Below are 23,710 nucleotides of genomic sequence, written 5' to 3'. Positions count from 1 at the left end.
AGCAAGAAGCTGGAAAGATTGGAAGATAGTGCTCAGTAAGAAATGTCTTTTAAAACTCAGCTCTTAGAGAAGAGTGTTTGTGAAATGGAGCATTTGTATGTCTCGAATAGCTGCTGAATTAGAGCTTTTCTTGGGCTGTTGGAAAACTTGTGGTAAATATTGAAATTGGAGTGTTAGAAGCTCTGTGGTAGATGTTGAAGTCATAAAGGATATGATTGAGCATGAGTTGTATAGGAGATGGGTATGTGACATTTAGAAAACATGTATCTATGATATATAAACAGAATAGTATAATAAACCTCATATACCCAGTGCCCACCTTCAACAGTTGTCAGCATTGTCATTCTTTGTATACTTCCACCCATGTGATTATCATTATTCTCATTTTATGGTTTTTAAAGGTGTAATTTATAGCACTGAAATGAACAAATCTTGACCAATGAATATACTTCACATATACCACGTCTTATAATCGATACCATTTCCACCTGCACAGGAAGTTTCTTTGTGGTATATGACATTTTAATGTGACCACTTTGATTCAAAGATATGCTCATACAGCCTATAATCTAACTATACCACCCTTTTTATTATTATGAAGACATTCTCACTTTGTTCCTGAGCTCCACCTTGTCCCAACCCCCACTCCATCTTTGGTCTCATCCTTGAGCCTCATTAGTCTCTCCTCCTGCTGCTGGCCAGGGATACCTGAGATAGCGAGATATTGATATCATTTCCATTACTGGTGACTGTTTAGATATTTCAGTCCAGCTCTTTTGATATGTCCTTTTAAAAACGATTTTGACAGATATGCCTCATCAAAAGGAAAGACTGTGAGCCAAGTGCTAAGATCAATGAAGGAAATCAGAGAATGTCATGGAGCTTGGTGGAGAGTCATGCAGAGGATGATTAGCAGGCTCCTAAGAGAGGAAGGTGCTGGGGAGCTGAGAGTGGAAGGCTGGGCTGGAAGTGACAGTGGCGAGCACATCAGAGGAAAAGGGAAGGAAGGGAATCTAGGAAGTAATGTGGTCTTGGTACATCAGGAAGATGAAAGGAGTGTTGTCTAAGGGAGTAGTTGAGGTAGATGAACTTATTCATGTTAGAAAAGGTGTTTCTCTGGGCACAGTGGGCAGGCTAGGAAAGGAGGAATCAGGGCTGGTGTGGAGGACAATGGGGTTTAGAATTGGGAGAGGGGGAGGCATTGGAGTGTGGGTAGGAGTTTGTATAGTGGAAGATAATTCCTTAATGGAGTCCAAGCAGACTGTGGTTAGGGAAGGATGTGTGGAGGGATATGTTAGTGATGAAGGCTGGGGGGTGCAGGGTAGTATAGGGGAAGCAAGACAGAATATTTTGAATTTTTTAACTGTAGAGATTTATAGAAATAATGAGCCCTAGGGTTACTGATGCAGTGTTGATATAGTCGTGGCCTCAGCGGTTTTACCTTCCAGGTACATATCTCCATTGCTAATAGCAACTCCCCATGCTTTATTTTGGTTGTACACTGTTGGACCAGGACAGATAGCCAGTGGAACAAGCCTTTGCAGATAAGCCATCTGGTACTGGGTTTTTTCATAACATCATCCCTTAGAACCACAACTATCCTTTGTATTTGAAAACACTGCAGCTGGTGGTGGATTTGTTTCTGAATGCCTCTGTGGGTGAAAGGAGCCATTTGGTGACCAAGTATACTTTTTGTATTGTACACACACACACACACACACACACACACACACACACACACACACACATTGTTCAGAGACTAGCAGTTGCAGTTGTTGTTCTTGGAGCCTGTCACCACTTGGCTAAGGGCTTGTTTAGGCAGGATCATTCTGTACTCACTTCTTACTGTGTGCAGGTGACATCTCTGCTGTTGTTTCTGAAACCATGTCATTTCAGAATGACATGGTTTTTTTTGAGCCTTTTTATCTTTCCTTTTGGAAGTTGGCTAATTTACTTGACCTGGAGAGCAGTTGCTTGGCCATTCTGCTTTTTATCTGTTTCCTGCACATCTCTTAGGATAGCTTGGAGAAATAATACTGTAATGGCTAAGAGCTTGCCCTCTGGAGTCAGACTTGGTCTATGCCTAATAGCTGTGTGTATTGATTTCTCTGAGCCTCAAAGATCACATCTGTAATTAGGGACAGTAATATCTACTACCTAAGTTCACTATGAATATTAAACGCTGTGTTACTGAGTTCATTATCAGTATTATTATGGTTATTTTTAATACTTTTGTTTCCTAGTTTCATGTTCAGTAACCTGGCTGTGCTCAACAGTCTCACCATTGGTGAGTTAGTTATCTGTCTTGCTCTTTAATGTTATGGTTCGTAAGTGACATCAGTAGGATATTCTTTCATTTAATAGTTATTAATTGAGCACCCTACTGTGTGCCAGGTGCTTTCACATATTTATGTTATTTAGTCCTCATAACAACCAAGTTTATCCTCATTTTGCAGATGAACAAGCTGAAACTGCAGGAGTTTTGCGCATATAGAATGGCAGAACAGCGACTGGAATTCAGACTTTCTGACCCTAAGTGCTGCTCCTTCCCTTTGTACCATGATTCTAGAATTCTTTTCTACTTCCTTGCTTTCTTAATTACCTTCAGATATTTAATCCCCTCTGAGCTATTACTTTGGTGAACGTTAACACTTGTTCTCGAGCCTGGATCTTTTTTCAAGCACTGGTTTCACATATTCAGTTGCCTGGTGGATCCTTGTTCTTATTTGTTTGTTTTGCCATTGCTTCAAACTTCTGGAACTACCATAGTGCCTGGAACATAATAGATTCTTAAAAAATACTCTTTGAATGACTGGAGATCTAAACTTGACCTCAGCTTACTACATTCTCTGTATGGAACCCCCATCATTAGGCTCACATTTGGAGTCATTTTTATATAATTCTGGATTACGAGCATCTTCAATAAAGAGGACAGTTTTGTTCTACTAAACTCTTAAATGTACGGGGTTAGTGCTGGGTACCACTCTTCAAGATAGTTGTAAATTGTTTGAATAGGGGTGGGACTGGGGAAATCTGAGCTTAAAAATAAAAGATTGGTTAATAGAGGGGAGAGGGTAAACAGATGTGGGGAAGTCTATACCAAGTTGAAGCGAGGTTTCATTCAAGATAAAGAAAATCTGATGGTATTAGAATAAACTGTATTATGAGTTCTGGAAGTGTTCAAGTAGACATAGGCTCTGAGGGTTATAAAACTAAAGAGATTCCTTTATCAAACCAGATGGCCTCCAAGGACCCTTCCAGATCTGAGTTTCTGAGCTCATTCACTTTCCAAAACATCTTCAAACCATTTTTATTTTTTCTGTGTGTCTAGTATCTACTCCTACTGCTGAGATTTAGCTTAGCTTTTTGTTGCCACAAGTTTGGATTATGTACTAACCTTCTTTATTTTTTTGAGACACAGTCTTGCTTTGTCACCTAGGCTGGAGTGCAGTGGTGCAATCTCAGCTCACTGCAACCTTCCACCTCCTGGGTTCAAGCGATTCTTGTGCCTCAGCCTCCCGAGTAGCTTGGCTTACAGGTGTGCACCACCATTCCCAGTTAATGGATTATGTACTAACCTTTTAATTGGTCACCTGATATATATATATATATATATATACATATATATATATATATATATATATATATATATATATAGTCTTCCTAGTTCCCCTGCCCCATTATCTTGTATGCTGGTATCCAATTAATTATTTTAATATCTTTATTGAGATGCCATTTACATGCCATTAAGTTCACCTGTTTAAAGTGTGCAATTCAATGGTTTTTAGTATATTTACAGAGTTGTAAAAGTGTTATCATAATCTAATTTTAGAACATTTTCTGCACCCCTAAAAGAACCTCCACACCCATTATTAGTCAGTCACTCCCCATTCGCTTAACCGCCAGCTCTAGGCAACTATTCTCAACTAATTTTCATGTAAAATCCGGCTTTCCTTGTGCTGCTCTTCAAAAGGCCTTTAGTGTCTTCCTTGTCCATATGATGAAGAAAACATGTCTCACCTAGAATTCAAATTTTTCCGTAATCTAGTTTCAGCCACCTTTTCCAACTTTGACATATACCGTTCCCCAGTCTGAATGTATCACTCTACCTAGGTTGCTACTGTTTATTCTTGAGAATGCCATGTGCATTATACCTTCCCTTTGGTTTCCACCATTCCTCTGTCTAAATCTATTTATGCTTTGAGTCTTAACTTGAGTCCTACCCTATCAATAAATCCTTTAGCCTACAGTGAGTTCTCCTTTCAATTTGAACTTCCATAGCACCCAGTGTTATAAAACCATCTTTTGTTGTTTAATTGTAAACTGCCACATGGGACCCCTTCCCCTTGTGTTATTCAGCTTTTCATGTGTATATGCTGATTTTCTTAAATTGACTATAAGCTTCTTGAGGGCAAGGACCATGCATGCTTTTTTTTAAAAAATATCCTCTGTAGCTTAGCTGAGCATGTAGCTATGCCCAGAAATAGTATGTACATTTAATGGGATGAATAAAGTTGGCATTGCGCGGAATATTAGACTCTGTGAATTTGGACGTTGGCACAGGTTTCAAAGCCTTATTAGACATGTTCATGTTTTATGTAGCTTCACTTTGCCTACAGCTTGATACCACATTCTTTCATTAATTCATTCAGTATATGTTTATTGGTGCCATACTTTTTCTATTAATTTCTCAAAACCTTGTTTTTAATTTGGTTAACTTTCTCTGACTGCTTTCACCTAGCTGAGTTCTCTGATAGCTTTCAGCTCTGCATTATTCTTGAAATTCCTTGCTGTTTAAAGAACTTCCTTATGGTAGATTAGTACATTACCACAGCCCCTACAGACCTGCACAGTCCTATTACTAGGACTTTATCCTTATAGGACTTTATTATCATAGGTTGGTGCATAACGTTATTCTCTATAGTCCCATGGTTATACCCTTTCATGACCATGTTCTGAGAAATGCTATGGGAGATGACCACTTTCCTCAGTTCACTTATGGCCTGATTAGGAATGTAGACTGGCATTTTTAGTTTGAAACTGTAGCAAGAAAAGTATATTTGATTTCAGTTATTTGGCTTCTGATAAACTATTTCTCACCAAAGCTAAATTACTTTAGGAAAGTCTTCTGCTTGGATCACAAGTATTAATAAATAAAAGATGTGATAATTAAGTTTTGACCTCTGTTAGGAAACACAGGATAGGACTACTGCAGACAGTCCAGTTCACTAAGGAATTCAAGATGGAGACCTTTATTGGATAATAATTTTGTCAATGGAAAACAACAAAGATACAATTTATAACTGTTTCTTTCTCCCTTTACCAGGAGAAAATTAGAATTTATTCATTTAACAAACATTTGTTGAGCACAGAACAATACTTGGTAATACTTATTTATTAAGTACTTACTGTTTGCCAGGAATTTTTCTAAGTTCTGTACACACTTACATACTTAATACACTAAATATATTATCTCATTTAGGCTTCAAAACAACCCTACAAGAAGTAGACATCACTGTCATCTTCATTTCTCAGATTAAGAAACTGAGGGCCAGAAATAGTTAAGTAACTGCCTTTGGGTCACACAGCTAGAGAGCGTTGTAACCAGGATTCAAACCTAGGCAGTCTGACTCTAGAGCTGTGTTCTTAGCCATTATATGTACTACATTCTAAATGTTAGGAGTTATACAGAAACGAATAACACAAGCAGCTAGATTATTAAGGAGCTCACAGTCTTATGGTAGAGGCTGACTTAAAAAACCCAAATAGCAATAAAACAGGCAGTATTGTGAGTGTTATAATAGAGGAGTGAGTGCTCAGGATCATAGCAGCCCAAAAGAGGGCTTGATTTCTTTTGCCATGGCAGAATTATCGTCTGGGGAGCTGGAGGAGACCTTATAAGCCCTTTGATGACAGGATATGTTTTTATTTTTGTATTCCCAGCACCTAGCAGAGTCCCCAGCATATACAAGGTGATCAGTAGATGATAAATTAGTAATCTGTTTTGCACTTTCCATTATGATAGCTACTAGGCTTGTGTGGCTATTGAGCACTTGAAATGTGGCTAGTCAGAATTTAGATCTTTTGTGGGTGTAAAATATCAGAATTTGGAGACTTATTTTAAAAAGTAAAAAATCTCAATTTTTATATTGGTAGTATGTGAAAATGATATTTATTGGTATATTGGATTAAAATATATGATTAAAATTAATTTACTTGTTTCTATTTACTTTTTAAAATCTGGGCTACTAGAAAATATGAAATTACCTATGTGTGTTGTACTATACCTATGTTGGGTAGTGCTGGTCTCATTCACTTCCCTCAGAGAGAAGAAGTGATTTGAATGAGGTCACAAAGCAGTAAAGACATTTTTTAAATTGAGAATTTATATGTTAGGTTCCCTGACTTTTAGATCTGTTCTCTTTCTAGGCATAAATTAAATTAGCACAATGTAAATATATACACTTTGAGGAAAAATAGTATCATTTTGGTCTGATTTCTCTCTGCTTTAGTTCCACTATCACTGACCTTAATAATCATTAAGGTTTTTTCTGTCTATATGTAAATTTTGATCCTCAGAAAATCTGCAGTTTTGGTTCTCAGGGTTTTTTTACACTTGGCACCTCTATTCTCACTTCTCCCTTGATCTTCCTCTTGATCTTCCCCATACACATACATATAACTCACTATTTCATTCCTTTTTGTTTCCATTAACATTAAAAATTTTATTAATACCTTTTATTTGTATTTTGGGGAGATAGGCCCTGTGATGTTACATGATGTGCTATATAAATAGCTGGTTGTTTTGGTGGTATTGTACATGCATTTGTTATCTCCTTTAGTCCTCTCAAAACTGCATGAAGTATAGGTCCTATTATTCTGAATTTATAGTTATGAAGTCTCAGGTTTAAGAGGGTAGTATGCTGCAGGTACGGCTGTAGTGCACATAATCTGTTAGCTAGAACTGTGTAAGACAGAAATGGCAGGAAGCCTGGGGATTTTTCCTGCACATGGACAGGCCTGTAAATATTGTGGAATTCTGGGTCCTTCGAGCTTAGGATTAATGTATTGGTGATTATACCAAAAAAAGTACAAAAATCCATTCCCAAATTTATTTGTGTATGTGTGTGTGCATATGTGAGTGTGTGATGTATATATAGAGAATGAATGAGTGAATGAATCTGATTGATTTTGAAGACCAAGTTCTTATGTTTTCATCTTTCCTGACCCGTTCCATCTCTCCTTCCTCTCTTCATTTTCTTCACTTCAGTTCAGTTCAAATCATTATACTTAAGTCTGAGCAGATGTTCATCAACATGTTGACAGTGTTTTATTTTTGAAGAGTGAGATTGCAGGTTATTTTGAATTTCTTTTTTAACCTGTATATTACTTGAATTTTTAAAATAATGACCATATACTAAGAAAAACTATATGAAAAGAGCAGCAAAGCTATTTTCACTTGGGAAAAAAATCAATATGCTTGATCATTTTCATTCCAAAAATAAACCTTTAACCCTAAAATTTCAGAATCCCTTAATTTGCTCTGTCATTCGGTGTCCTTTGGCCTCAATTTCATAGCCCTCAAATAAATGCTTAAGTTCATTCCCCAAAAGCCAATTCTGTATACACCATCTGTCTGTCACAGAGGTGAACTTTCTTCTAGAGCATTTATTTCTTTAGCAAAGGTGTTTAGTTTTCTTTGCCAGATTGTTTTTAAACAACAGTAACTCCTAGCGGTCACATTCTGCAAATATTTTTAAATGCTTTGAATCTAAACAGTTTACCTGCTGTGTGTATGGCATAATAGGAATTAAAAGAGACCCTGGATCTTATCTAACCCCTTATCTGATAAATTTTCTTTTCAAATTGCCAGTAGGTGGTTGACAGCGGGTGAATTGATTTGCTGTTTCAGAACATTTGAAAAGTCCTTATTTTTCAGCTTGCGTTTCATTGTTGAACGATCTGGTTTATGTTCTTTTAAGATGCTAGTGATCAAAGAGAAGATGTTTATATTGGAAACCACATGCCTTGCCCTGAAAACCTCAATGGTTACTGCATCCATGGAAAATGTGAATTCATCTATTCTACTCAGAAGGCTTCTTGTAGGTAAGTCAGTGCTTCCGGATCAGTGGTGAGCATTTTTTTTCATCAATGGTTGTTGCTCTACAGAAGGGAATGAAATGTAGACTAAATATTACCAAAAAGTAGTGTTTATTTGCAGTAGACAAGTAAAAAACAAATCAGCAGCATCATTTGGAAAAAAAAAACTGGCAAGTAATATGCAGAAAACAAAAATCAATTTTTTTTTCAGGGCTTTGAGATTATGGGCTTAACATTTTAAATATAATACTATCCAGTTTTAATATAAAAAATAAATGTACCACATTCCAACACTATTTTGGTTTTTAGGCAATCTGTCACAAGGTGGTTGAGGGACTAAAGACTGTATTAAGAACAGAGAACATGTAACTCAAATAAAATATGTGCTAAAATAGATTTCTAAAAATAAGGGGATGGGGACGAAGAACCAGGTGTGAATTGAGAGATGAAAATGGAAAGGGCGTAAATCCTCAAATCCCTGATTCCAGAGAGGTTATGTAACTTGTTCAAGGTCAACAGCAAGTTAGAAATAGAGCTGGGAAAAAACTAAGTCTCAGACTTTCTGATACCCTACCTGATGATCTTAGTGTTTTTTGCTGCTCTTGCCTGTCTGTGGATACACCTTTTTGCTGCTGCTGCTAGGAGCTCATCATCTGCTTGACGTTGGTCTAGTTAGCCAGGTGATGTTTCTGTAGACAAGGGGACATTGCTGTCATTTTGCCCACCCTTGCCTCCTGGAGTTTGACCAGATCCTTTTTTTTCTTTCTTAGTCAAAACATCAAAACATGGAGAAATACTATACTTTTCTTTTGTTCGGTCCACCTAGAAGCCAGTGAATCTTTCTTTCCAAAAAAATAAGAGGAAGCAATTGGAAATCCAGTCTGTTGGGTCCTTCTACTTCTTTAGCTCCCTGCTCCTGATTTTTTCCCCCTGCCTTTCTCCTGCTTAAAAAACAAGAAACAAAACACTGTAAACTGTTAATGGTTGAATAGTTCTTTGTTAAGACATTTGCTTTTTCCTGATTGAAAGTTCTCCTTGTCTTTGAAGGAGCTAGCCTTCTCTTCTTTTTTTTTGTGAACATTTAAAAAATCCAGCTGTACGAATGGTAACAGGCCAGGTTTTTGTTTTGTTTTTGTTTTTGTTGTTTTTTTTGAGACAGTCTTGCTCTGTCGCCCATACTGGAGTGCAGTGGTGCGATCTTGGCTCACTGCAACCTCGGCTTCCCAGGTTCAAGCGATTCTCCTGCCTCAGCCTCCTGAATAGCTGGGACTGCAGGCACGTGCCACCATGCTTGGCTAATTTTTTTTTTTTTTTTCTTTTTTTTTTTATTATACTTTAGGGTTTTAGGGTACATGTGCACAATGTGCAGTTTTGTTACATATGTATCCATGTGCCATGTTGATTTCCTGCACCCATTAACTCGTCATTTAGCATTAGGTGTATCTCCTAATGCTGTCCCTCCCCCCTCCCCCCACCCCACAACAGTCCCCGGAGTGTGATGTTCCCCTTCCTGTGTCCATGAGTTCTCATTGTTCAATTCCCACCTATGAGTGAGAACATGCGGTGTTTGGTTTTTTGTCCTTGCGATAGTTTACTGAGAATGATGTTTTCCAGTTTCATCCATGTCCCTACAAAGGACACGAACTCATCATTTTTTATGGCTGCATAGTATTCCATGGTGTATATGTGCCACATTTTCATAATCCAGTCTATCGTTGTTGGACATTTGGGTTGGTTCCAACTCTTTGCTATTGTGAATAGTGCCGCAATAAACATACGTGTGCATGTGTCTTTATAGCAGCATGATTTATAGTCCTTTGGGTATATACCCAGTAATGGGATGGCTGGGTCAAATGGTATTTCTAGTTCGAGATCCCTGAGGAATCGCCACACTGACTTCCACAATGGTTGAACTAGTTTACAGTCCCACCAACAGTGTAAAAGTGTTCCTATTTCTCCACATCCTCTCCAGCACCTGTTGTTTCCTGATTTTTTAATGATGGCCATTCTAACTGGTGTGAGATGGTATCTCACTGTGGTTTTGATTTGCATTTCTCTGATGGCCAGTGATGAGGAGCATTTCTTCATGTGTTTTTTGGCTGCATAAATGTCTTCTTTTGAGAAGTGTCTGTTCATGTCCTCTGCCCACTTTTTGATGGGGTTGTTTGTTTTTTTCTTGTAAATTTGTTTGAGTTCATTGTAGATTCTGGATATTAGCCCTTTGTCAGATGAGTAGGTTGCAAAAATTTTCTCCCATTGTGTAGGTTGCCTGTTCACTCTGATGATAGTTTCTTTTGCTGTGCAGAAGCTCTTTAGTTTAATGAGATCCCATTTGTCGATTTTGGCTTTTGTTGCCATTGCTTTTGGTGTTTTAGACATGAAGTCCTTGCCCACGCCTATGTCCTGAATGGTATTGCCTAGGTTTTCTTGTAGGATTTTAATGGTTTTAGGTCTAACATATAAGTCTTTAATCCATCTTGAATTAATTTTTGTATAAGGTGTAAGGAAGGGATCCAGTTGCAGCTTTCTACATATGGCTAGCCAGTTTTCCCAGCACCATTTATTAAATAGGGAATCCTTTCCCCATTTCTTGTTTTTGTCAGGTTTGTCAAAGATCAGATAGTTGTAGCTATGCGGCATCATTTCTGAGGGCTCTGTTCTGTTCCATTGATCTATGTCTCTGTTGTGGTACCAGTACCATGCTGTTTTGGTTACTGTAGCCTTGTAGTATAGTTTAAAGTCAGGTAGCGTGATGCCTCCAGCTTTGTTCTTTTGGCTTAGGATTGACTTGGCGATGCGGGCTCTTTTTTGGTTCCATATGAACTTTAAAGTAGTTTTTTCCAATTCTGTGAAGAAAGTCATTGGTAGCTTGATGGGGATGGCATTGAATCTATAAATTACCTTGGGCAGTATGGCCATTTTCACGATATTGATTCTTCCAACCCATGAGCATGGAATGTTCTTCCATTTGTTTGTATCCTCTTTTATTTCATTGAGCAGTGGTTTGTAGTTCTCCTTGAAGAGGTCCTTCACATCCCTTGTAAGTTGGATTCCTAGAGATGGAGTCTCGCTCTGTCACCAGACTGGAATGCAGTGGTGCGATCTCGGCTCACTGCAACCTCCGCCTCCTGGGTTCAAGTGATTCTTCTGCCTTGGCCTCCCGAGTAGCTGGCACTACAGGCATACGCCACCATGCCCAGCTAATTTTTGTATTTTTAGTAGAGACGGGGTTTCACTATGTTGGCCAGGATGGTCTGGATCTCTTGACCTCATAATCCGCCTGCCTTGGCCTCCCAAAGTGCTGGGATTACAGGTGTGAGCCACCGTGCCCAGCCTAATTTTTTGCATTTTTAGTAGAGACAGGGTTTTGCTGTGTTGCCCAGGCTGGTCTTGAACTCCTTAGCTCATTAAATCTGCCTGCCTCAGACTCCCAAAGTGCTAGGATTACAGGTGTGAGCCACTGCTCCTGGCCCAGGCCAGTTTTAAAACTAAATCTTATAGTGGGCTCTTCATGTTTGTCCTACAGTGGCATGGATAGCTTGATAGAAGTTTGGATCTTGTCCTCTTAGGATGGTGCGTCTTGCAAGATACTTAAATGAAGGATGAGAGAGAGGATCATGTTCTGGTAATGATGTGATACAAGGTCATTTTCTAGTATTTTGCTAACTGAAAGTAAGAGGATTGAATGGTGTACAGGTTAAAGGCTTTGAAATTGGATACACTGACTTGGCCAATTATTGGCTGTGTGTTCTTTGGAAGTTACGTAAAATATCTAAGACTCATTTTCATCTTTCTTAAAGTAGAATAGTAATAGTACCTATCTCATGTTGTTAAAATTAAGTGAGATAATATATGTAAAGTGCTTAGCCTGATACCTGGTATGTAGTATGTACTTAGTGAATAGCAGGTGATATTATTAGACTCTAAGCCTATTAGTCAGGGGCTCTTTGTTTTGTTAACCACTATTTTCCCTGTGCCTAGTATAGGACCTAGCCCAGTAGGTACTCAGTAAATATTTTTTGAACGACATGCGATGATGATAAATTTTTAAGAGGAGTATCTTAAATGCTAAAGAATCCCTTTTCTGCACAATTATAACTCCTTAAAAGCAGTTGATCTTTTTCTTTTGTCTGAGTCTGTGCAGTGTCTATAGGAATCAGGCCATGATATCATGTGCACTTCTGCTAGTAGGTAGGTGTGTTTGCATAGCAGTAAACAGGCAAGGATAAACAGCTTTTAGCCACGGTCCTATTGTTAGGTTAAAATCTTCTAGCATTATGGCACCATTGATTTTTTGTTTTGTTTTTGTTTTTGTTTTTGTTTTGAGGTGGAGTCTTGATCTGTCACCTAGGCTGGAGTGCAGTGGCGCAATCTCGGCTCACTGCAACCTCCACCTCCCAGGTTCAAGCGATTCTCCTGCCCCAGCCTCCCAAGTAGCTGGGATTACAGGCGTGTGCCACCATGCCTGGTTAATTTTTCTATTTTTAGTAGAGACAGGGTTTTGCCATGTTGGCCAGGCTAGTCTCGAACTCCTGACCTCAGGTGATCCACCTGCCTCAGTCTCCCGAAGTGTTGGGATTACAGGCGTGAGCCACCGCACCTGGCCTGATTTGTTTTTTGATTGATTGATTGGTTGATTGACTTACTAATGCCAAATTCTCCCTGATATTGGGGTGTCAAATTCAACTATGACAGAGATCCAGGGATCTTGCCTTTAAAAAGCATACAACCTGGTGGAAGAGACTGACAAATAAGTAATTATAATATGGAAAATACTATCATACACAGATATACATGAGGTGATTTGGGACTTCAGAAAAGGCACGTCAGCCTGAAGATGGGTGGGGGACATTGTTGGAGGAAGAGTCAGGTCTTACAGGAACATTTCGGCCATCCCAGGAGCTTGGCTTTTATTTTAAAGGCAGCGAGACACCATTAGAGGAATTTAAGTAGCAATGATGTGATCAAATCTGAAAGCCACTCTGGTGACATTGTGGAAAGTAGATTAGAAAATTTAGGAGACTTAGTAAGAAGTAAGGGCCTGAATTAAGTATAAAGGAGTTGTGAGGCTGAGAAAATAAATGGATTGCAGAGAGATCATTAGGTGGTTGAACTCACAGATGTCGGTGACTGACCTGTTAGGTTGGATATGAGCACGAGAACCTGGGGCTTGGTGGAGGTTAGTGGGATGAAGAGTCAAGAGAGTCTCCTGGGTTTCTGGCTAACACAAGATTGAGTGGGAAATGCATTGGGAAGAGGGAGAAGGTTTGAGGGGAAATGATATATTCAGTTTGACATGCTTGGTCTAAGATGCCTGTAGGATATCCGCTTACAGATGTCTAGTGGGCTGCTGGATATATTTTGGTTTTGGAACTGATGCGAGAGATGTGATTGAAGACATACATTTGAGAATCATTCCCTCTCTAGCATATCCATTTTACTTTCTACCTAGCAATTCTTCTATCCCACTAGCCCTTCCATTTATTGATCCTATCACCTTTTCAGTGTCCCTCCCTGGATATTCTCTTCCCCTCGTTAGTGTAAATTCCATGGCCAGTCATTGTAGTTCCCTTTGCATTTGAATCCCACATTCCTCTATTGCTTCATCATACTCACTTGCCAAAACTGTAGTCCTGGTTCCTCCCAGCTCTCCACCCACTGCGTACCTATACATGCAGCTGATCATGGCTGTCGGTGAAAAGCACACCACCGGTTAACTTGTCTCACTGACATACCTATCGGTCTCAAGGTGGGCCCTTTATGCTGCCCCGGCAGTCATTCTACACCTGCAGTTTATGCATTCTCCTCCTCTCCTGTAGGATTTCTTTGTACCTTCTCCTCTCTCCTCAGATTAGCAGTACCTCCTCTCTCATCCTCACTCTCACCTATTGATCTTCTTTCCAAGTTCACTGAGAAAATGGAAGCGATATGAGAACTTGCACACACTTTCACTATCACCTACCAGCAATCCTTTCCCTGTTTCTCTGTATCATAGAACTTGATATCAGTATATCTCATATATATTGATAAACTTTTATTTATTCCAACTTGGAAAAAAACTCCTCATTCCCACCAGTTACTGTCTTGTTTGTTTCCTTTCCTTTATAGAACTTGAAAGAGTTGTCTAAAGTCTATCTCCAGTTCCTCACTTCCCATTTCTCTTGAACTCACCCCAACAAACTTTTGTCCCTAACACTCTACTGAGGCTATTCTCATTTCTAAATTCAGTGGTCAGTACTTAGTCTCAAATTACTTTTGAATGATCAGTGCATTTGACACAGTTAATCACCCCCTCCTGTGTGATATGCATTCTTCACTTGGTGTCAAGAATTACACTGTCTCTTGTTTTTTTCCTACTTCGCTGGACGTTCCAGTTTTCTTGGCTGCTTCCCCCTTTGCTCCCTGACCTCTCAGTGTAGTAGTGTACTTGGGTTCAGTCCCAGTCCTCTTCCCTTAGAGATTCTGTCCAGTCTCAGGGCTTTCCATGACATATGCTAATAACTCTTAATTTACATAAATCCCAGACTTCTCTACTGAATTTGAAACTCGTAGACCCATATGCCTCCTTTACATTTCCACATGGATGTCTGACACCTCAATCTCAACAGGACTGAAGCCGATCTCCTGATCTGCTCTCCCTCCCTAAACCTGCTTTACCTGCCACCTTCTTCATCTCAGTTGATTCCAACTCCATCTTTTCAGTTGCTCAGACAAAACACCCTCTGATGTATATCTGACTTCTCTTTCGTATCCAATCAGCTGGGAATTCTGTTTCAGAATATCTCCAGAATTTGATTACTTCTCACCATTGCCAGTGCTAATCCTAGTGCAGGCCAATGTTTCCCTGGGATTTTTGCAGTAGCCTCCGTGATTGTATTCTACAGTCCATAATCAAAACAGCAGACAGAGTGAGTGCCCCCGCCTTTTTTCTTTTTTTTTTTTTTTTTTTGAGACAGGGGCTCACTCTGTTGCCCAGGCTGGAGTGCAGTGGTGTTATTTCAGGTCACTGCATCCTCCACCTCCTGGGTTCAAACAATTCTCATGCCTCAGCCTCCTGAATAGCTGGGATTACAGGCGTGCGCCACCACACCTGGCTATTTTTTGTATTTTTAGTAGAGATGGGGTTTCACCACATTGGCCAGGCTGACTTTTGCATTTTTTTATAGAGACAGTTTCGTGATGTTGCGCAGGCTGGTCTCGAACTCCTGACCTCAGGTGATCCACCCGCCTTGACCTCCCAAAGTGCAGAGTGAACCTTTTAAAATAAAAGTCAGTTCATATCATTCCTCTGCTAAAATCCTTCCAGTGGTTCCTTCATCTCACTAAGTGAAGAAGGCCCTACACAGTTTTGTCTCTTCACCTCTCTGTCTGGCTCTCCTCTCCCTCACCCCCTCCTCTCCAGCCACACTTGCTGTTCTTGGGCATGCCATGCATGCGTGGATGCTCCCACCTTAGGGCACTTGCACTGGCTCTTCCTTTGCCTGGTATGCTGTCCTCCAATTGTTTGCATGGCAGACTCCTCACCTCCTTTAAATCTTTTTTTTTTTTTTCTTGAGATGGAGTCTCGCTCTGTCGCCCAGGCTGGAGTGCAGTGGCGCAATCTCGGCTCACTGCAAGCCCTGCCTCCCGGGTTCATGCCATTCTCCTGCCTCAGCCTCTCCGAGTAGCTGGGACTACAGGCACCCGCCACCACGCCCGGCTAATTTTGTTTTGTATTTTTAGTAGAGACGTGGTTTCACCGTGGTCTCGATCTCCTGACCTCATGATCTGCCCACCTCGGCCTCCCAAAGTGCTGGGATTACAAGCGTGAGCCACTGCGCCCGGCCTCCTTTAAGTCTTTACTCACGTGTCACTTTCTTAACCTACCCAGATTGCCTTATTTAAAATTGCAACCCTCCCTTCCTGCAACTTTCCTGGCTCATACCTGGTGTTCGCAGTTTCCCTTAACACCCCACACCCCACATCCCCTGTAGTACATATTACCTTCTAACAAAACCGTTTAATTCACTTACTTTGTTTATTGACACTCTTCTCCCGGTAGCTGGTAAGCAGGCCAGGGATCTTTATCTGTTCTGTTCACTGATACATCCCAAATGCTCACCACAGTAGGTGGCACATAGCAGGTGCTCAATAATTGTGGTAAATGGATGTGTGAATGAATTCACACGTGAGACAGTGGGAGTGAATGAGATTGCCTGTGGAAGGTGTTTGGGATGAAAATAGAAAGTGGAGGACTGAATCCCTGGATCTGCCTTTAATCAGTAACAGAAGAAGTAATAACCTAGAAGTTAGTACTCTAGGTATTAGGAGAGTGTATTAGTCTGTTTTCACTGCTAATAAAGACATACCCAAGACTGGGCAATTTACAAAATAAAGGGTTTAATTGGACTTACAGTTCCGCGTGGCTGGGGAGGCCTCACAATCATGGGGGAAGGCAAGGAGGAGCAAGTCACATCTTAACCTGGATGGCAGCAGGCAAAGAGAGGGCCTGTGCGGTGAAACTCCAGTTTTTAAAACCATCAGATCTCATGAGACTCGTTTACTGTCACAAGAACAGTGCAGGAAAGACCTGCCCCCATAATTCAATCACCTCCCATTGGGTTCCTTCCACGACACATGGGAGTTGTGGGAGTTACTATTCAAGATGGGATTGGGATAGGGCACAGCCAAACCATATCAGATAGTATAACCAAAAGTCAGTTGGAGAAAACAATATCCAGGGAGAACTGCAGGGATGATATATAGCCTATTGGTTCTTTTTGATACTCTGATTTTAATCTTTGGCTTAAGCCAAACCATTAGAGAGCTGCATATCTAGGACATTGTTACAGCACCTTATGGAACTGTTTTTATTTTACTGAGCTTTGACCATTGGCCATTAGCCTACCATGAAGGACATTATTTTAAAAATCCCATGAGACTTCATTATATCATTGAATTTACTGCAGCTGTGTTGTTGAGGATAATGTTCTTTATGTTAGAAGGTGCCCTCTTTAAATGAGGACCAATGAGATTAAGTTCCCTTAAGTTTCATAGCAGTAATAACTGTGCTTCTTTTGAATGACTTGTTTGATTTTATTTTATGGAGATTGTATTTTGTGTCAACTGTCCTCCCTCCCTCCTTCCCTCCCTCCCTCCCCTCCCCTCCCCTTCCTTCTCTCCATCCCTCCCTCCCCTCCCTCCCTCCCTCCCTCCCTCCCTCCCTCCCTCCTTCCTTCCTTCCTTCCTTCCTTCCTTCCTTCCTTCCTTCCTTCCTTCCTTCGTTCTTTCCTTCCTTCCTCCCTTCCTTCCTTCCTTCTCCATTGGTGTTTAGTATATGCACAGAGTTGTGCAACCATCACCACAATCAATTTTAGTACATCTTCATCTCCTCAAGAGGACACCTCATACCCTTTAGCTTTTACTCCCAAATCTCCTCATGCTCCCTAGCTCTGGGCATCTGCTAATTTATTTTCTATCTCTATAGACCTAGCTATTCTGGATAGTTCATGTAAATTGAACCATATAATATGGGGTCTCCTGTGTTTAGCTTTTTTCACTTAGCGTAATATTTTCCAGGTTCATCCATGTCATAACACATATCAGTACTTCCTTCCTTTTTGTGGATGAATATTATTCCATTGTATGGATAACACCACATGTTTTTAATCTACTCATCATCAGTCGATGAAAATTTAGGTTCTTTCCACTTTATGGTTATTATGAAAAATGCTGCTCTGAATGATCACGTGCAAGTTTTTGTGTGAACATGTTTTAATTTCACTTGGGTAAAGCTTAGTGGTAGAATTGCTGGGCCAAATGGTAACCCAGTGTTGAATATTTTGAGGAACTGCCAGACTGTTTTCCAAAGTGGCTGCACCATTTTACATACCCTACAGTACCTTTGACAACACTTGTAATTATCTGACTTTTTGATTTAGGCCATCTTAGTAACTGTAAAAAGTAGCATATATGGTGGCTTTGATTTTTAATTCCATGATGGCTAATGATGTTGAACATCTTTTCATGTGCTTATTGGCTATTTGTATATCTTCTCTGGAGAAATGTCAGTACACATCCTTTGCCCTTTTATTTTTTGGCTATTATTGAGTTGTATTAGATATTTATATAGTCTAGATATAAGACCTGTATCAGATATATGGAACTTACATTTTTTTTTCCATTTTGTGGGTTGTCTTTTCACTTTCTTGATAATATCCTTAAGTACAAAAGATTTTAATTTTGATTTAGTGCTATTTATCTTTTTTGTTGTTGTTGCTTTTGCTTTTTGGTGTCATATCTAAGAAATTGTTGCCTAATCTAAGGTCACAAAGATTTACTCCTATGTTTTATTCTCTTTTAAAAATTAAATTTATTTAAAAATTAACAAAATTATGTATACATATTATGTACAACATGTTTGGAAATATATATACATTGTGAAATGTCCAATCAAGCTGATTAACATATGCATTACCTCACATTGTTACCACTTTTGTGGTGAGAACACTTAAAATCCTCAGCATTTTCCAAGAATACACTGCATTGTTAACTATAGTCACCATGTTGTACACTACATTTCTTGAACTTATTCCTCCCATCTAACTGAAATTTAATATCCCCTGACCAACATGTCCTCAACCACCTCCTACCACACCAGTCCCTGGTAACCACTATTCTACTCTCTACTTCTATGAGATCAACTTTTTTAGGTTCCACATATGAGTGGGATCACTCAGTATTTGTCTTTCTATGCTTGGCTTATTTCACTTAATGTAATGTTCTGGAGGTTCATCCATGCAAATGATAGGATTTCCTTCTTTTTTATGGCTGAATAGTGTTCCATTTTGTATATATACCTCATTATTTTATCCATTTATTTGTTAATGGACACTTAGATTGAATCCATATCTTAGCTATTGTGAATAATGCTGCAATAAACATAGGAATGCAGATATTTCTTCAATATACTGATTTTATTTCCTTTAGTTATATACCCAGTAATGAGATTGCTGGATCATATGGTAGTTTTATTTTTAATTTTTTGAGGAACTTCCATACAGTTTTTCATGATAACTGTATCTTATGATTTTTTCTTCAGAGTTTTATAGTTTTAGCTCTTACATTTAGATCTGTGATCCATTTTGAGGCAATTTTTGTGTATGACACGAGGAAGAGGTCTAGCTTTATCCTTTCGCATGTGGATATCCAGTTAGCACCATTGTTGAAGAGACAATTCTTTTCCCATTGAGTTATCTTAGCACCCTTGTCAAAACCAATTGACCATAGATGTATGGGTTTATTTCTAGGCTCTCAATTCTCTTCCATGATCCATATACCTGCCCACTGCTTGTTTTTTTTGTTTGCTGGGAAGTGTAGAGCCCAATGTGAAATGTACTGGGAAGTGTCTAGGAACCTCAGGGACTGGATTGGTAGACTTGCAGCACCCCTGCATTTCCCTGTTTCCCTCCTCCCACATTCCTTTTTTGTTGCTTTAGTGTGTGCTTTGTGATAAGCTGCCTCAAATTCTTTTCTTAATGAGTTGTGGGACTTTAATAAATACTATTTTTGTACTTCAAATGTTTTATTAATGAGTTCTAACTGAAGGCTGGCTAATTTATACATTTCACTGCTGTCAGCTTAAAAATGTAAATTGTCTGTTAAGTGTCTTAAATATTTCTCCCTGTCAAATTATCATCAGCTGATGCAGTTGTCTTTTTTTTATCTACTTTTAATTGGAATTCAGATAATTTCTAAGATTAGCACCTACAGCTTACCTCCTTGACTGCTTGACATTGTTTCTGTCAATAACTTATTTTCATCTTCCCCTTGCATCTTACGTGTTATATTTTATACACTGAAAAGTGTCTTGAATATAGTTTGGTGCTGTATTCAGAGAACTGTAAATGTTTATACCTATTTTTTAAATAGTCTAATTTTCAGGTACTTAGCCCTAAGGAATAACACTAAATATAGAAAAGTGCATATTCACCAAGATGTTTACCACATTTAGTTTATAATTGTGAAAAATTGAAAATAACTGACATGTCTTAGAACTGGGAATAGATATGCTAGCTATATTATAGTCACTGGATGGAGTATTATATTTCTATTTTGAAATTATATGTATCTATTTTGAAAAAAATGCTGAGAGTAGATTTTAAGTGTTCTCACCACAGACATGATAACTATATGAGGTAATGCATATGTTAATTAGCTTGATTTAGCCATTCCACAAGATCTGTACATTTCCAAATATCATGTTGTACATCAGCGGTCCCCAACCTTTTTGTTGCCAGGAACTAGTTTTGTAGAAGACAGTTTTTCCATGGACTGGGGATTGGGGGTGGGGGTGATGGTTTGGGGATGATTCAAGTGCATTACATTTATTGTGCACTTTATTTCTATTATTATTACATGGTAATACTTAATGAAATAATTATACAACTCACCATAATGTAGAATTGGTGGGAGCTCTGAGCTTGTTTTTCCTGCAGTTAGGCAGTCCCATCTGGGGGTGATGGGAGACGGTGACAGATCCTCAGGCATTAGATTCTCATAAGGAGCACTCAACCTAGATCCCTTATGTGCACAGTTCACAATAGGGTTTGCGCTCCTATGAGAATCTAATGCCAGTGCTGATCTGACAGAAGGCGGAGCTTGAGTGATAATGTGAGTGATGGGGAGTGGCTGTAAATACAGAGAAGCTTTGCTTACTTGCCCACCACTCACCTCCTGCTGTGTGGCCTGGTTCCTAACAGGCCATGGACCAATATCTGTCCATGGCCTGGGAGTTGGGGAGGATCCCTGTTGTACATGATAAATATACGTAATTTTATTTGTCAATTTTTAAGCAAATTTAATTTAAAAAGTGAAAAAAAGGAGTAAATCTTTGTGGCTTTAGATTAGGCAATAATTTCTTAGATATGACACCAAAATCAAAAGCAACAATAACAAAAAAGATATATATTAACAATATTCAGCAACTTTAAAATTAATGTGATATAACTTAGGTAAAAGAAGCACCATGTAGGCATATCAAAAAGACAGTAGGGAAATATACAAATGACATTTTCCCCCCAGATGGTAGGAAAGTGCTTGATTTCCTATTCCTGTTTAAATTTTATTACTATTTTGTATTTTTTAATGTAAAAGCTTGGGAATATCAAAATTTGTAATTTTCATAGGAATATATATATTTTGCCTTTTCAGATGTGAATCCGGCTACACTGGACAGCACTGTGAAAAGACAGACTTTAGTATTCTCTATGTAGTGCCAAGTAGGCAAAAGCTCACTCATGTTCTTATTGCAGCAATTATTGGAGCTGTACAGATCGCCATCATAGTAGCAATTGTAATGTGCATAACAAGGTAAGTAATGATGTAAGAAATATCAGCTTTAAATTAGAGGCAGGCAGCTGTTTATTTATAGATGCTTTGAGGCCACCAGTCTATTAGGAAAAATCTTATGATCAGTTCCCTGAGATTTTCAGTGGTCTCTCCCTATCCTTCTTCTTTAGAATACGAGCAAGGACTAATTCCCAGTCTTACAGGTATATCTGGGCGACAAGCAGAGAGGGAGTGAGAATAGTCAATGAGATAGAGGAATTTAGGGATCTGAGAATTGTATACAGTCTTTGAGCACTGCATTCTGGGAAAATAATGTTAGTAGCAATCTTTTTTTTTTTTTTTAAGAGACAGGGCCTCACTCTGTTGCCCAGGCTGGAGTGCAGTAGCAATTAAAGCTCACTGCAGCCTCAAATTCCTGGGCTCAAATGGTCCTCCAGAGTAGCTGAGACTATAGGCGTGAACCACCGTGACTGGCTCAGATTTTCTAGAATGATCTGCACATGCATGGAAGATCCATGCAGAAAATTTTTAAGCCCTGCACAACTGCAAGGTGTTTTATGCCCTAAGAATGTACTTTACTCACAGTTAGTATAGTAAGAAAGGAAGAAATCAGAGGCTGAAGATAGTTTTATTGTGATATCATTGTGTTAGCATTACTTCATTTTCTGGATTGCAGTGATAAGTAATAAGCTTTAAAATTCTCTATTATAAATAAAATCATTTGTCATAAATTAAATGGCTTATTTGGAGTGCAGTGGCATAAAATGGGTCTTTTCTAAACTGAGTAGAAATACATAAGTCAGACTGAACTGGACCTGAGAAAAGTCAGAGTAAATACAGCAAGTTCGTGTTGTCTTTGTGCTTCCCAGTCTAATGTCTTTTCTTCCTGCTTACCTCTTTCTTTAAGCTTCAGTTCAGAAGTCTCATAAGCATCATGTCCCACTTCCCTGCATTATTCTGGGCAGAGGGTTGAAGCATATCAAATACAGATATTGGCAGGCCATAATGGATTTGTGGCCCTTCTATCCAAGGTCTGGATAGAAGCCAGACCTTCAGTAGTCTCAGCCATCTGGAGCTGAAATGATAAATCTAGAAATGATAAAAAAAAAAAAAGTTCTCCAAGTAACAGATATTTTTCATAACACCTAGGCACTAAAGTCAGTGCGCTTTATTTCACAGAACAGATGATCTGCCATTAGGCAAGACTACTGAATATAAAATTGGACAGTAGATCAAAGTAGGGACATAATCATGTAACAAATAATGATAACAGAAAGAGAAGATAGAGAAAAAACATTTAACAGCAGGACTGGCCATAGCCATTTAATATAGACTCAGAGGTTAAGTAATTTGCCTGTGGTCATCCGACTAGTAAGTGGAATTGTCTGGATTTGGATTCAGTTTGATTCCCATTAATTCTTCTTTACACTGAAAGGTTCCATGTTGAGTCATCTTGGGAAACATGTTTGCCCAGTATGACCATTGCATGGGAGCAGGGTTCAAACTTGATTTTGTAGCAGTGTAGGGTTTTTGAGCAGGAGAAGGACTTGGTATAAACCATATTTTTCAGAGTATTAATGAGTCATCTGAAAAATTCACTGGAGTAGTGAACATGTGAGGTAGGGGGAAGACCATTTAAGTCATTATTAGAGTTAAATAGGAGTGAGGTAATAAATGATTTGGAAGGCAGAAGGAAAATTAAGGTAAAGTAAGGGAAGATGTTTGAGGCCTGGAGATAGTGCCTTTATTTGAGACAGGGTCTCACTCTGTCATTCAGGCTGGAATGCAGTGGCACGATCTTGGATCCTTGCAACCTCCACCTCCTGGGCTTACCTCAACCTCCCGAGTAGCTGAGACTACAGGCATGCCCCACCATGCCTGGCTAATTTTTGTATTTTTTTTTGTAGAGGCTGGGTTTGGCCATGTTGCCGAGGCTGGTCTTCAACTCCTAGGCTCAAGTGATCCACCTGCCTCGGTCTCGCAAAGTGCTGGGATTGTGCCCAGCCAGATAGTGCCATTTTTAAGAGGATCAAAGGATGTCAGAGTCAATGAGAAACAACTCTGAGTTCAACCCCTTCATTTAGAGAAGTTGGGAAACTGAAGCCCTGAGATAAGAAGTACCTCGGTCTAAGGTCCTAGAGCTAGGAAAGCCCCCTTACAACAGTCTTTTACCCAACTCTGTCTTTCAGTGCTATAATGCTCAACTACTCAATTAAAATTACCTGGCAGGCAGTTTTGAAGTAGGTACCCTCTAGTTTATACTCCAGATCCCTCCTTGTTG

General features: G+C 39.2%; 1 protein-coding gene across 2 annotated transcripts in view; it reads left to right on the top strand.

Moving 5' to 3' along the window:
- Positions 1–23,710, top strand: part of TMEFF1 (transmembrane protein with EGF like and two follistatin like domains 1) — a 109,793-nt gene that overhangs the window by 75,201 nt on the left and 10,882 nt on the right. For both annotated transcript variants that reach the window (XR_010120008.1, XM_055271681.2), the window contains exons 8-9: positions 7,983–8,106; positions 21,292–21,450. Coding sequence is in view for 1 of the 2 variants with exons in the window: in XM_055271681.2 (XP_055127656.1) it covers positions 7,983–8,106; positions 21,292–21,450 (283 nt within the window). In the remaining variant the exon portion in view is untranslated. The remainder of the gene's footprint in view (positions 1–7,982; positions 8,107–21,291; positions 21,451–23,710) is intronic.

Source organism: Symphalangus syndactylus, chromosome 3 (genome assembly GCF_028878055.3).
Source record: "Symphalangus syndactylus isolate Jambi chromosome 3, NHGRI_mSymSyn1-v2.1_pri, whole genome shotgun sequence".
Classification (NCBI taxonomy): domain Eukaryota; kingdom Metazoa; phylum Chordata; class Mammalia; order Primates; family Hylobatidae; genus Symphalangus; species Symphalangus syndactylus.
Note: the sequence above shows the minus strand (reverse complement) of the source record. Positions and strands in the feature narration are given on the sequence as shown.